General features: G+C 39.1%; 2 protein-coding genes across 2 annotated transcripts; one reads left to right on the top strand and one right to left on the bottom strand.

Moving 5' to 3' along the window:
- Positions 1 to 631: 631 nt before the first annotated feature.
- On the bottom strand, positions 632 to 4,088 carry LOC104456075. Its single transcript, XM_010070794.3, has 6 exons — positions 3,513 to 4,088; positions 2,829 to 3,001; positions 2,479 to 2,563; positions 2,201 to 2,398; positions 1,719 to 1,891; positions 632 to 1,209 (listed from the first exon to the last, which is right to left on the bottom strand). Exons 1-5 carry the CDS (start codon positions 3,696 to 3,698, stop codon positions 1,883 to 1,885), a joined length of 651 nt encoding a protein of 216 aa, XP_010069096.2. The 5' UTR covers positions 3,699 to 4,088; the 3' UTR covers positions 632 to 1,209; positions 1,719 to 1,882.
- A 7,074-nt stretch (positions 4,089 to 11,162) lies between these two features.
- LOC104416088 lies at positions 11,163 to 11,630 on the top strand. Its single transcript, XM_010027526.1, has one exon. The coding sequence runs from the start codon at positions 11,163 to 11,165 to the stop codon at positions 11,628 to 11,630; it is 468 nt and encodes a 155-aa protein (XP_010025828.1).
- The last annotated feature ends 2,587 nt before the right edge of the window (positions 11,631 to 14,217 follow it).

Genomic DNA, 14,217 nt, shown 5'->3' with positions numbered 1-14,217 from the left:
GCCAGGCTCGATGGCCCGATGCCCACACCCAAATCCATTATGGGTGAGGCTGAGGACGCCGATGCTAAAGCCTAAGTCTTTGACACTCATGTCTAAGTCCATTGCGGCCAAGATTAGTCCTCAAAGCTTATGCCTTGGTTTCGGTGCCCAAATCCATTAAGGTCAAGCTCAAGTCCTTGGCACCTAGCGCCTGGATTAGGGCCTATTGAGGCAAGACTTGGGACTCCAAATAACTTATGTCTATTTAAAAAAATCAAATTAGATTTTCTTTACTAGATGACGAGATAGCCCACACTGAAAAATATTGTATTTGAAAACTAATTTTCTCAAAATATTTTTCAAAAATGTCATTTTTTGGCAAAATGAATAGAACCGATTATTTTGGCTAGTGCAGTCAAAAGAGGCTTCAGCCATTTATACCTAGCGGAAAAAAAAAAAAAACTACCAAGAACACAAGCCATGCAACTTTATAACAACTAAACTCCTTCGCTAGAAAATTAAGAACGTAGAAACATATATAGACCCATTCCATTTCAAAGAAATTGCCCAACATCAATGAAACCTCCTATTCGAAATATCTAAACAACGGAAGTTTGGAAATGAGGCGAAAAAAAAAAAAAAAAAAAAAAGGTTCCCAAGCTGCTCAGCGGGATCAATTGTCCTCCTTTGCAGCAGGGTTCATCCAACGTAAAAATTACACAACCTAAATGGTACGAGAGGCAAAGCACATTTCACTGCATTACTCAACCGCATCCCACGACTGATTTCAGTCCCTTCCTCGACCGCTAATGTGAACCCCCTTTATTCCGACTTATTCGTAAAATTAATACCAACTCATACATGTGTATTCATATACATCATTCGATATTTGCCCACAAAATTGGTTTCGTGTCCCGACTTTTTCACTTCCGGCAGCGGACGACACTAACCGATCTCAACTTGGTGGACTTAAGAGGCTCCTTCCTCATCATGACCTCTTAATAATCTGTCTCCCTATGTCTCACGGCTGAAATTATAGCAGAACCCGAAGCTTCACCTGAAATGGTCGGTTTTCTGAGGTCTATGTTGACTAGGTAAGTTGCAAGCTAAGCACTTGAAGAACTGATAGCTTCTTGCAGAGAAACAGTATTGGGGAGGACGGAGTCACTTCCATTTTCGTCGTCGTTCTCTGTCTCCCAAAGGAAACTAGCATATGCAGCAAGAATATGGCTGCAGAAAAAGAGGCAAAAAATCCAGGTCATGTTTTGCAGCAAGATGAGTCCAAGAACTCTTTCTACTTCAATAAGCGCAAGCAGAGATTATTAGCATAATGATGAAGAGAAGCAAGAACGTTAAAGTAAACGGATAGAGTCACTGTATGGATACTAACAAATATAAGTTTTGGTCCAAAACTAAATTTTCCTCCTACAATTTCCAGTGGTAGACTTTTTGCAACTTACTTAAACCGTCAAATAGAAAATTAACGTCACATCAAAATCACAAAAAGTGCACACCCAAGTTTCATGGAGTTGAAGTATCTGACGTGCTTTTGTTTTTTTATGCACAATGATTTCCCTAAAAATGACTAAAGGAGCACCTACCCTGGTGAAGTTGATGCAACAGAGTCCTCCATGGCCAATGGCCACCCGCTTGGGACTATGAGTGATAAAATAACAGAACTCTTGACATTTGATGCTTATCTAAATAGAATTTAAGGAACAGTATAAACAAAAATTCACCTGTCTGTAGGCGTTGCTTGAATAGCTCGTTCATAATAAGATGATGCCTTATCATGGTCATGGTGAAGTTGCCAAACCAGCTTAGCATACACTACCAATGCTTCACTGTCCATTGGATCAGTGAGAATAGCAAGTGAATAGTATTCCTCGGCTCCTTTGAGATCTCACTTTGCCTGCAAATTAAACAACTAAATAAGTTTGAATGAGACTGCTCAAAACAAATGGACAAAATATCTACAAAGTACAAATTTCTGCATGACATATTCAAGATTTTTGTTTCAAAAGGTGGCTGCAAATAACGCTATGTCCATCAACATGATACGGTGCCAAGGCCCACATAATTGAGCTAGATCATAGTAATTGTGACAAGTGTATTAAAGGCTATTATCCTTTTCTATTGGTCCATGATCCTCTTAGACAATATTGAGAATCAGAGATGAAGGAAGGTAGAAGAAGTTTAAGGCAATCAAGTTTCTCTTTACCTGATATAAGAACTGAGCATAACTTTTCAAAATCAGGGGGTTGGATGGATCTTCCTCAATCATATGTTTATAATTCTCTTCAATATTCTCCCCACCAGTACCAGTTGCAGTAAAATTAGCAAAGTCAAATCCGGTTGCAGGAATTTCAACTGATTTTTCTTTCTCGGAAGCCAAAACTTCTTTGTCGTCCAAAATTCCCTGCTTCTCATTAGATACACCTTTCAGACATAGTTTTATAAATACGAAAGAGATAAGGACATATGAAAAGTAATGAGCACCTGGAGGTGATTTTCTTGTACTCCATCTGTTACATTCTCATCTCCTAGCTCCCAAAGGAAACTGGCATATGCTGCTAGGACATGGCTGAAACAAGCAAACAGAAAACTGTTGTGAACAAAATATATACTGCAGCCAGCCCCTGGATCTTCACCACAGGCTAGTATCTAAGCAAAAAGTTTTCAGGCACAAACCGTAAGTCAGGTAATACTTTGCCCCAATCCCAACCAAAAAAGAAAGTACTCGCTAAGGTTTTCTATCAGTTCCCTTCAGAGCCAAGAATTACGTACAAGTGGACGGAAGATGTTTGTGGTGTCACATTAGTTTGATTTCTGGCATACAATATGCATACCTATTGTTCGCTGCGGCTAAAGCTGCACGCTCATAATAGCTTAAAGCCCTCTCTTTATCATGATAGAGCTCCCAAGCTATTTTAGCATACTGCGCTAAACTCTCACCATCTTCAGGATCGGCTAGTGTAGCACGATAGTAGTAATCCTCTGCTCCATGAAGATCCCCCTTTGACTGTGGGTAAAGTTTTCGATTATGCAGAAGAGGTATCAGTAACAAGCCCATGGATAGACCACAACCACACAAAAAAAATACGGGCTTTTCAGATAAAGCACAACACAATTGTACACCTCTATCCTTTTTAGGAATATCTTTCGGAACATTCAATCATGGAATAAACATCTCTCGCTTAGTTTAAACCTAAAGAGACCTTTCCAGGATACATCTGAGGTTCTCTGTTTTACCGGAAACAAGTCCGGGAATCTGATTTCCAAAAGGAACGTCTGCTCTTGACGATTGTAAAAGGTAAAAGACCTTCATTGATGAGCATCTTTAAATCGATTGGGGCATGAAGGACTTAACAGAATCAAGAAGTCCTATGAATTGGGAGCTCAGGAAATGCTGAAGATGCAGAAAACAACCTCGAGAACAAGCAACAGCAAAGCAAGAACATCACATCACATACGATGATGACAGGCATTCTCAGAAATAGAGACAAGCGAAATCCTTCGCGGCCAAATCGAACCTGCAAAACCTGAGCATAGTTCCTCAAGAACACGGGATGGCACGGGAACTCATTCACCATCCTCCCGTAAAACTCCTCCGCGTCGCCGTCGCCGTCGAACTCCGGCAGATTCAACCCGAGGCCGCCGCCGCTCGACTCGCCGCCGAAATCGGCATTCCCGATCCCGAGGCCCGCGGCGAGATACATCGGCGGGCTCGCCGGCTCCCGCTCGCCATCGCCGCCGCCACCACCAACTCGTTCCTCAGCCCCAGCTCCTCCCTCCCTCCCGCGTCACCTCCGCCGTCGCCGTCGCCCTCCCCGCTCCTCCTCCTCGATCAGTCCCATAGCCTTCTTCCCGAAGCTGAACTCCGCGCTGCCGACGGCCGGTATGCCGCCGGCGATCGTCACGGTCCTCTGGAGCGCCTCGCCGGCGCCGGCATCATCCTCCTCCCGGCGATGGTGGTCGCCGGCCTCGTCGTCGGTCGAGACGAAGACGGAGAACGAAGGGACCGAATGCAGCATCTCGAGTTGCTTTCTCGAGTTGCAGAGAAGTTCGGAATGCAGAGAGAGAGAGAGAGAGAGAGAGAAAGAGTGACTGTCGAAGTACTTTGTTTTGACTTCGAAGATATTGTCTGGCGGTGCCGCTAAAATAGAGATCCATATCATATAATAATTAAATAATTAGGATATAATTTTGTTTATCAGTAATCTCATGCATTTTTATTATTTACCAAAATGAACATTGTAGGCCAATTGACCAAATTAGCCCATAAATTATGTGTAAATCAAGCATTTATTGACCTTCTCTCTTGCATTTTATTTATTATTTATTTATGAATGATGATGTTCCTGAATTTTTTTATATTTAATCTGCATCTGTTAGGCCGAAATAGTTATGGGGACTATCACATCGTTTTTCCAAATCAGTAAATCTTATTTTTTTCTCCCTTTTTATTTTGCAAACGTAATAATGAAATCATGTGAGAGATGTGACGCGGAAGTCACATTTCAGCCACATGAACGACAACTTGACAATGTGGGGCCCACTTTTTATTTATGATTATTGCTTGCCTTCTTTTCTTTTCTTTTTCTTTTTCCTTTTCTTTCTCAATTTATAACAAAATTGATGTACCTCTTGTGTAAAATAATAATTTATTTGGTATATAGCTAAGTAATGATTGTGTTTCTGAAAAAAAAAAAAATTATTTTGTTAATGACTTGTATGTTTTATTTTTGTACTAAGAAACTATTACTCAAAATATAACTTAAGCACAAGTAAGAGTGAAACAAATCATCTACTAGTTTTAATATGGATTTCATTTAATTATATTAATATGTGTCATGAAATTATAGTTTGAATATTTTAACTGCTCAATTTTCATTTTATTTGATGAATCTAATAGTCCATTTTTTAATTATTTATTGTGTGATACACTCAATATTTCGAGTGACCATAATCTGCTCTTCTTTTGATAACAAAGCACTTCAAAAGAACAATCTATCAAATGAGATCCAATGTTTCTTCTCTGATGTGTGATGGAAATATTATATCGATCATGATAATTACCTCCAATATTACAACTAAGAAGCATATATTTATCTCTCTTTAACCTTTTTATAGAGACAAAAATAACCTCAAGTAAGAAGATATATACACACATTACTTAAAAGATCTCTTGCATTAAAAAATTGCCCAATAAAGTTTCAAATGAATTTTTTTCTACTAAAATGTATCTATTGATTTTTTTATAAAAATTTACAAGAATATACTCAGATATTGAATATTGTAATTGATTAATGCATTATCCACAATTTACTCATCTTTGATTGTATTTTTTTATTATTTGGTAATGCAGTCATTATGAATGAAAATGGAGAATAAGTTCAGAAAAAGACATGTGAATGGTTGTCTTTTAATAAATTTGAGAAAAAAAGAAAAAAAGTTAAAAATAATCTTAATCAAGTTGATTCCATAGAGGATAATGTAATCAAATTCAATAGGATGAGGACTGTCAAGGGTTAATAAGGGGTGGAAATAGCATAGGCAAAAAAAAAAAATGTTACTAAGAATAGTAATTGATGCTTGACTTAATTGGTGTTTGAAGGGTAAACAAGAAAATGATGCGTTTGAGGCTCATTTGATCAAAGTGAAAAATAAGCTCTCAAAATTTAAATACTGAATTTTAAGTATAGATAATCATAAGTTATGAAAAATAAAAATAAAAATATTCTTTTTTGGGTTTATGAAATAAAAATTTATTTGATTAATAATTCAAAATTGATAACTTAACATTATTATTTTCCTAGCATACATAAATTTCTATCATTTATCTATAAATTTAATAATATAATTTTCAAGATTCTATTTTCTATCAATTACCAATTCCACTTGATGAATTTAATAATCCCTTTCTTTCTTGCCCAAATAAGTGATTTTTTAACTTAAATAAATCTTTTAAGTTGATATTAGTCACTTTTATCGAGCAACCTTAACATTTTCAGCACATAACATATTAAACAAGTATAAAGACAAAAAGGGTGTCGAAAGGGCTCCACCCTTTAAATATTCAAGGCAGAGGAAAAGAACCGAATGGAAAATTATCAAGTCATGTAAGCCTTTAATGTATTAAAACAACCACTAACACGAACTAAGAAGGGTTGAACTCGATGTCATTTCATTTCTCTCTACCCAAAAACAAAACAAGTCGACCCACAAATTACATTCTTAAGATCTTTTTTTCCTTTTTTTCGAATTTCCTTCTAACAATAAAAAAAATAAAATTCCTTAAATAGAAAATGGTGTCAAAAATTGGAGAGGAAAGGAGAGAAAGAAAGTGAAAGAAAGAAGAAAGAGAAATGTGATTTATCGATGGACTCTTCACGAGTAAAGGAAAAACAAGTTGGAGCGAGGCCGGCGTATCGCATCCCTTAAAGCGAGTGCGCAATTAAATCTTTAAAGTCAACGTCACGAGATTGCACGAGCTAAGCAAATCGTTGACTTAAAGACGCACGCCCACCATGCACTTTTATCGGATCCAAGTCCAACCCAACCCGACAATATCCCTTTTCCGGCAAGCCTCTTCATATATATTTTTTCTTTTGAAATTGGTCTAATTAAATTGGCCATTCGAACAAATTGATTGAGTTGCCAACTATTTAGCAAAATTATTTAAGATTCTATTTATTTCATGAAAATTTTTCTAGGAAAAACATTTTTCATTACTTAGTTTGCTTAAGAAAATGAATCAACAAAAAATTTATGTTTAAATTCAAGAAGATGATTTTCTCTTTGAAAAATGGAATATTATTTTCCAAAATATGACTAAATATTGACGTTTAAACCCGAAACTCTACACTTGGGCATAGAAATGCTAATGCTACTTCTCAAGTCCCTAGCATACGGGATTATGTTTCTGACACCCAAGCTCGGGTCCATCGAGGCCACTCTTGGGACCTCATTATCCGTGCCTAGATCCCCGACGCAAGCACCTAAGTCCATTGAGGCTGAGCTTAGTTCCTCAACGATTGCACATGGGTTCCATTGAGGTTGGTCCCGAAACCTCAGTGTCTGTGCTCGAAGCCTCGGCATCCGAGCTTGAGTCCCAAAGGTTGAGTGCAGGATCTTAGTACTCAAGCTCGAATCCCCAACACTTGGACTTGGATCCACAAAGTTCATGCCCGGGTCCATTGAGGTTAGGCTCAAGACCTGGTGCCCACACTCCAATCCATCAAGGCTACGCTTGGGACCGAGGTGCTCGTGCCTCAATCCTTAGTGCCAAGTCAAAGTGTATCGAGGTTAGACCTAAGACTCTAATGCTTGTAACTAGTTCCTCCGACTGTTCTTGTGCATTACTAATGCTTGAATGGTGTTTATTTTAAAAAATCAAATCACATTTTCCATACCAAATGACAAAAAACTTCTTTTTCAAGTTTCAGCCTAACATAAAAAAATATTACTATTTTTCTAAATAATGACTTTTTGGAAAATATTTTCTAAAAATATCACATTTCCACGAACATAAGTGGAGACTAAGCCTCAAGAGAACCTTGGTTTAACAATTACTGTCAAATTTATTTTCATTTTGGAAAATATCTATTTTTTATTGTTATGCAAGTAGAATATTTCACATTTGCTCCTCCAAGTTCGATATCATTTAATCCTTTGGTCGACTATCTATGAAAATATATGTATATAGATATAACGACTCTTTGAAATTTACTAAATACTATAGCAATTTGAGTTTTTTTTTATAGGAAAAAGTACCAAGAAAGTCCTAAAGCTATCACATTGTTATAATTTAGTCAAAAAAACCTTTCAATTAGATCAATTTAATCCCAAACATTTTAAAATTAGTATCAATTGAGTCCATCCGATCAATTTATGCTAGAACTTACTGATGTGAATGTTGGTCATCTTATGTGACATGGATAATTCTGACATAGAATTTTTTTTATAATTTTTGATAATTTTCTCTAATTTTTTTGTTAAGTCTTTCCCTTTTTTCATTCTCTTTCCTTTGGCCCACGGCCGGCAATTGGCCATTGGCGAAGGTCGGCCAGGACATCTAGACCCTCGCCGGCCACAAGCGAGGGTTGCCCTTGTTGGATCTGGCAAGAGGTTGACCCATGCAGCCTAGGCGAGGCTGATCATAGCCAAAGAGAAAGAAAAGAAAAATTAATAAAAAAATAAGATTTTCAAATGTAAAATTTTAATTTTGTAGCAATGTGAAAATGTTTAGAATTATATTGTTCAAAATAAAAGGTTTATAATTGAATTGGTATCAATATAATTAGTTTAAAACTTTATTAATACTTTTCCCTTTTCTTTTATGGCGGTTGAAACAGGTAAGATTTACATAGCAATAGGAAAAAAAGGAGAATACCTATGTGTATAATGAAATAAAGGAGATTTACATAGCAAATGTCATAGTTACTAGGATAGTACAAGAGCTTCTTAACTCACACGAGTCTAGTTATAGTGTAATCCTAGAAATTTCCATATCATATATTGGAAATTGACAAAAATATCTTTCAGAAATATATTTTTCACCAATTAAATAAAGCCATCACGAAAAGCCCCAAACTAATGTACTTATGACAAATTTATTTATTTTTGTCAATTTTCGTTAAATTTTACAATCAAATTACTAAGTTTGATGATACATAGTAGTCAATGGGGGTACTAGTTTGGGTTTTGTTATCCATTTTTCACAAGTGTATTAGTTTATGGTTTTCATGGTATTAATTCAATTTAACAAAAACTAACTGAGGGTAAATTTGTCATAATATATATATATATATGTCTCTCTTGACAATGATGATCTTGAATCCTTACTCTTGAAGATGAACCATCAAAGAATATTATGTGCTATAAAAACTTTTGAAAGTGAGGATGAGACATCTAGTGACACTTTCTTAGCACAAAACTTCCCACGGAGCCCACAAACCTACCAATTGAAACCACCTCCAACAATCCAAACCCTGAACCCTTTGAGAACCTTGATAGTTTTAAAAACACCTCTTTGCATGATCCATATTTATCTATACACATCATACCTACTAAGTATGATATGCCTATTCAAGTTATCGTACTTATTGATACTAGAGCCGGTGCATCTATTTTTCCCTAAATACTCTATTATTACTAGAATTTTTGGTTCCTCATATCCTAATCGAGATCTCATCATTGGATGGGATATTCTCAACCAACTCCCCACTCTTCGGATACTTTCAAATGGTCTACATTTCAAAGACCAAATTAAGGAGTTTGCCGACATAGAAGGACGTATTCCTTGCAAGTGGTCCAAATAGGACCAGTTTTGCAGCAGTTACTGAGCTCATGTGTGCAAAATCGACGTGCGGACCCCTCAAGTGCCTTAACTTTGCCCAAAGGGACACTTAAGTGCCATAACTTACGAAAGGTACACTTAAGTGCCAAAATCGGAGTAAAGAGATCACTTGAGTGCCAATCCGGCCAATATCCGGCCAAAACGCCAACGTGGCGTTTTTCCGGCGAAGCGCGGCCAAACGGCGACGTTTCGGCGACGTGGAACAAAATAAATAAATAAATAATTTAATTTAATTTAAAATTAAATTTAGTTAAAATATTTTAAAAAATAATATTTAAAAATTTAAAAAACTTTAAAAAAAAAAAAAAAAAAAAAAGGAACAGGGGCGGGCCGAGGATCGCCCTCGCCGCCGCCGCCCGCCCCGCCGCCGGAAGAGCCGGCGACGGGGAGGGTCGGCCGGGGTCGCCGGGCCCGGCCGGGGCCGGCGACCCGGCCGACCGGCGGCGAGGGCTCGCGAGCCCTCGCCGGCTGGATCCGGGCGAGGGCCGCGAGCCCTCGCCGGCCGATCCGGGCGAGGGCTCGCGGCCCTCGCCGCCGACGGCGGCGAGGGCTCGCGAGCCCTCGCCGCGGATCTGGGCGAGGGCCGCGAGCCCTCGCCGCTAGATCTGGGGGCGCGCGGCCCTCGCCCGGATCCGGCGAGGGTCGGCGGCCCTCGCCCGGCCGGCCAAGGCCGCCGCCCGCCAGGGCGACCCCGGCGGGCGGAGGCCCTGGCCCGGCCGGCGAGGGCCGCCGACCCTCGCCGGATCTAGGCGAGGGCCGCGACCCTCGCCCCAGATCGGGCGAGGGCTCGCGAGCCCTCGCCGCAGCTCGGCCGGGTCGCGGCCCCGGCCGAGGCCCGCGACCCCGGCCGACCCTCCCCGCCGTCGCCGGCCCTTCCGGCGGCGGCGGCGGCGCGGGAGGGCGATCCCGGCCCGCCTCCCCCATTCCCTTTTTTTTTTTTTAATTTTTTTAATTTTTTTTTAATTTTTTAAAAATATTTTTAAGGTTTTTAAAGTTTTTTAAAATATTTTAAATAAATTTAATTTTAAAATTATTATTTTTAAATATTTTAACTAAATTTAATTTTAAAATTAATTTAATTAATTTTTTAATTTTCTTTTTGCCACGTCGGCCCAAAACGACGCCGTTTGGCCACGTCGGCGTGCAAACGGCGTCGTTTGGGCGCGCTTCACCGGAAATACGCCACGTTGGCGTTTTGGCCGGACTTTGGCCGGAGTGGCACTCAAGTGATCCGTTTTTTTTCGAATTTGGCACTTAAGTGTACCTTTCGTAAGTTATGGCACTTAAGTGTCCCTTTGGCCAAAGTTATGGCACTTGAAGCGTTCTTTTGCCGTGCAAAATCTCACTAAGAGTTTTTGGAAAAATGCTTTAATCCTTGATGGTAGAATTCTGAGTTGTTTGTTTACCGGTTTGAAGTAAATTTATCAATAAATGTATTGATTTGTGATTATTTGTGGTAATAACCTTGACATTAATGGCCTATGGCATTCATAGAGAAACCACCAAATTACGTCCTCTAACATGAACCAAATATTTTCCTTAACAAAATTAGAAACGATATAACAATGTGGGTTTTAAATTTAGTCAGACTAGCGTAACCTCTCTGCCTGAACCACCTTATGGCCCCCCGAAGAGCTCGTACCTGACCTGTACACGGCCAGTTATCGATCGAATACAACCACTGATCCCCACCGATTCCGCTGCTCGTTTTATATTCCTGCGATACCCGTCTTTGATCCCCCTGCGAAGTGCTCGATGCTAGCTCCGACGCCACCTTCTCTCCGGCGGTGACGGGCGGAATCGATCACGCCGCACCACGGCAATGTCCTCAGACATCGTCAACCCATCCCCACTCCTGAAGATCGACATTATCTCGGCTCAGGACCTCGCGTCGGTGAGCCACTCCATGCGCACGTACGCCGTCGCGTGGGTGCATCCGGATCGGAAGTTCTCCACCCGCGTGGACACCCGCGGCCAGTGCAACCCCACGTGGAACGACAAATTCGTCTTCTGCGTCGACCAGGAGTTCCTCCGGCGCGAGACCTCAGCAGTCATGGTAGAGATCTACGCCGTCCATTGGTTCAGGGACGTGCTCATCGGGACAGTACGGGTCCTGGTCAGCAACTTCGCGCCGCCGTCTTCCTGGCCCTTCCGTCGCAAGCAGCTCATCGGCATGCGCGTCGTGGCGTTGCAAGTGCGCCGCCCGTCGGGGAGGCCGCAAGGGATATTGAACGTCGGCGGCACGTTGCTAGATAGCTCCATGGGAAGCAAGCCATTGTACACCCAATAAGATTACAAATAACAAGTAGAAGTGAATAGAATTTCTTCTAAATTCTCCTCTTTTTATGAGTTTTTCCTCATTCGGTAGAATAAATAAGACCTCATTCTGTTCTTGGTTAAAAAAAATACAAAACTAAAATATTTAAAGGGAAAATTCTAAACAATTACCCAAAATGTCCTTAATTTCCCAAATAAAGACGTGAAGTACTATTATTTTATTAAATAAGAGTTGAAGTGAATTTTATTTCAAATAAAGACCTAAATAGTTGTACCATTCTAAAAAAAAGACCCGATCTCATCAGGTGGTTAGGGGCATTTTCATAATTTACATTTTCTTTTTTCTTCCCTTCTTTCTTTCCTTTTTCCTTTTTCTCTTTAAAAAACTCAAAAAAGAAAAAAAAGGCAAGGAGGCCTGGCCTGCCAGTGCCCCCATTGCTGGTGTGACGCTGGCCATGGCCGGGGAGGGCCAGCCTTCGCCTGGATTTTTTTTCTTCTTCTTCTTTTTCTTTTTTAGGTTTCAGTCTTTTGTATTCTATTTTTAGATTGTCTTTTTTTTGGACAAAAAGAGAAAAAAAAGAAAAAATAAAGAAAAAATGGAAGAAAATAAGAAAATGTGAAGGATGGAAATATCAGCTGGTGAGATCAAGTCCTTCTTGAAAACTAACATGGCACCTTCAAATCCTTATTTGAAACAAGACATAATTTAAGCTCTTATTTGAAAAAAAAATGAAGGTAAGTCATGCCTTATTTGAGATAAGGTTTACTTCATGCCCTTATTTAACTATTCCCGTGCTTAAATGAACTTAAGAAAGTGACAATTAATCATTTATGAATTCGCATTAAGAAAAGAATAGTAATTGATGCTTGACTTAATTGGTGCTTAAAGGGTAAACTAAAAATGATGTCTCGGAGGGCTCATTTGATAAAACCAAAAAAAGCACTGAAAATTTAAATATTGAAATTTAAGTATTGACATTTGTAAGTGCTGAAAATAAAACTATTTTTTCTTTTTTTGGTTTGTGAAATAGAAAAGTTGTTTGATTAGTAATTCGAAATTTGATAAGTTAATATTCTTATTTTCCTCCCTCGCATGAACCTCTATCATTTATTTGTAGATTTTAATAATATCACTGGCAAGATTCTAATTTCTATTAATTACTTTTTTTCCACTTAATGAATTAAATAATCCCTTCCCAACTTAACCCTGTAAATGCTTAGTTAACTTAATTGAATCTTTTAAATCGATATTAGTTAACAGTTATCAAGCTACCTTAACATTTTCAACACGCAGTTGAATCATCAAACAAGTACAAAGCCAAAAAGGGTATAAAAAGAGGCCCCGCCTTTTAAATTATGAAGGCAGACAAAAGAACGGAATGAAAAATTATCGATTCATGCAAATCTCTAATGTAATAAAATAACAACTAATACAAATTATAAAGGCATGAACTGGATATCATTTCATTTCTCTCTACCAAAAACAAACCAAGTAGACCCACAAATTACATTCTTAAGATCTTTTTTCCTCTTTTTCGAATTTCCTTCTAACAGTAAAAATCCTTAAATAGAAACTAAGGGTGAAAAATCGGAGAGGAAGGAAAAGAAAGAAAGTGAAATAATTTTTTTTTTTTTAAAGAGAGAGAGAGAGAGAGAAATGTGACTTATAGATGTACTCTTCACGAGAAAAGGAAAAAACAAGTTGGAGCGAGGCCGGCGGATCGCATCCCTTAAAGCGAGCGGGCAATTAAGTTTTTTAAGTCAACGTCACGAGATTGCACGAGCTAAGCAAAGCGAAGAAGTTGCATGCGTTGACTTCAAGACCCATACCCACCATGCACTTTTATCGGATCCAAGTCCAACCCAACCCCACAATATTCCTTTTGGCAAGTCTATATGTATATGTATATCTAATATATATATATATATATATCTTTTTTGGAGTTAGTCTAATTAGATTAGGCAATTTGAACAAATTGCCAACTAGTTAGCAAAATTATTTAAGGGTCAGTTTATTTCTTCAAAAAAATAAAAATTTGGGAACACGTTTTTTGGCATTTAGTTTGTTTAGGAAAATGAGACAATAGAAAATTTATACTTAAATTCAAGATTATAATTTCCTCTTAAAAATTGTAAATCATTTTCCAAAATATGATTAGGTATCGGTACTTGAACTTGAAACCTACACCTAAATATAGAAACTTCAATGCTAGTTCTTGTGTCCCTTGCATTCAAAATTAGGTCTCTAGCTCCTAAGCCTAGGTCCATCAAGGCCAAGGGCTAGGCGTAGGACCTCACTACCCATGCTAGGATCCTTAATCTGCGCTTAGGTCCATCAAGACTGAGCTCGAGTCCCAATGCCCACATAGGTATCCTTTGAGGTTGAGCTTGAAACCCTAGTGTCCGTGTATGATGTCCCGGCACCCAAGCTTGGGTCCACAAAGGTAGAGCTCAGATCCCTAGCACTTGGACCTAGATCCACAAAGGTAATGCCCAAGGCCATCGAGGCTAAACTTGGGACCATAATGCCCGAGCTTTAGTTCGTCAAGGCCGTGCCTAGGATCCAAGTGCTTGTGCCCGGATCCCTAGTGCTCCAGTCG

The sequence above is a fragment of the Eucalyptus grandis genome, chromosome 8 (genome assembly GCF_016545825.1).
Source record: "Eucalyptus grandis isolate ANBG69807.140 chromosome 8, ASM1654582v1, whole genome shotgun sequence".
Taxonomy (NCBI): Eukaryota; Viridiplantae; Streptophyta; class Magnoliopsida; order Myrtales; family Myrtaceae; genus Eucalyptus; species Eucalyptus grandis.
This window is presented reverse-complemented; position numbering and strand designations above follow the sequence as displayed.

What these genes read in the sequence shown, in the direction of transcription:
- LOC104456075 (XM_010070794.3), bottom strand. Translation starts at nt 3,698, where the DNA reads ATGTATCTCGCCGCGGGCCTCGGGATCGGGAATGCCGATTTCGGCGGC. An exon ending in TTAGCCGCAGCGAACAATAG is followed by an intron (nt 2,564 to 2,828) that starts GTATGCATATTG and finishes TGCTTGTTTCAG; the next exon opens with CCATGTCCTAGCAGCATATG. An exon ending in TACAAGAAAATCACCTCCAG is followed by an intron (nt 2,399 to 2,478) that starts GTGCTCATTACT and finishes AATGAGAAGCAG; the next exon opens with GGAATTTTGGACGACAAAGA.
- LOC104416088 (XM_010027526.1), top strand. Translation starts at nt 11,163, where the DNA reads ATGTCCTCAGACATCGTCAACCCATCCCCACTCCTGAAGATCGACATT.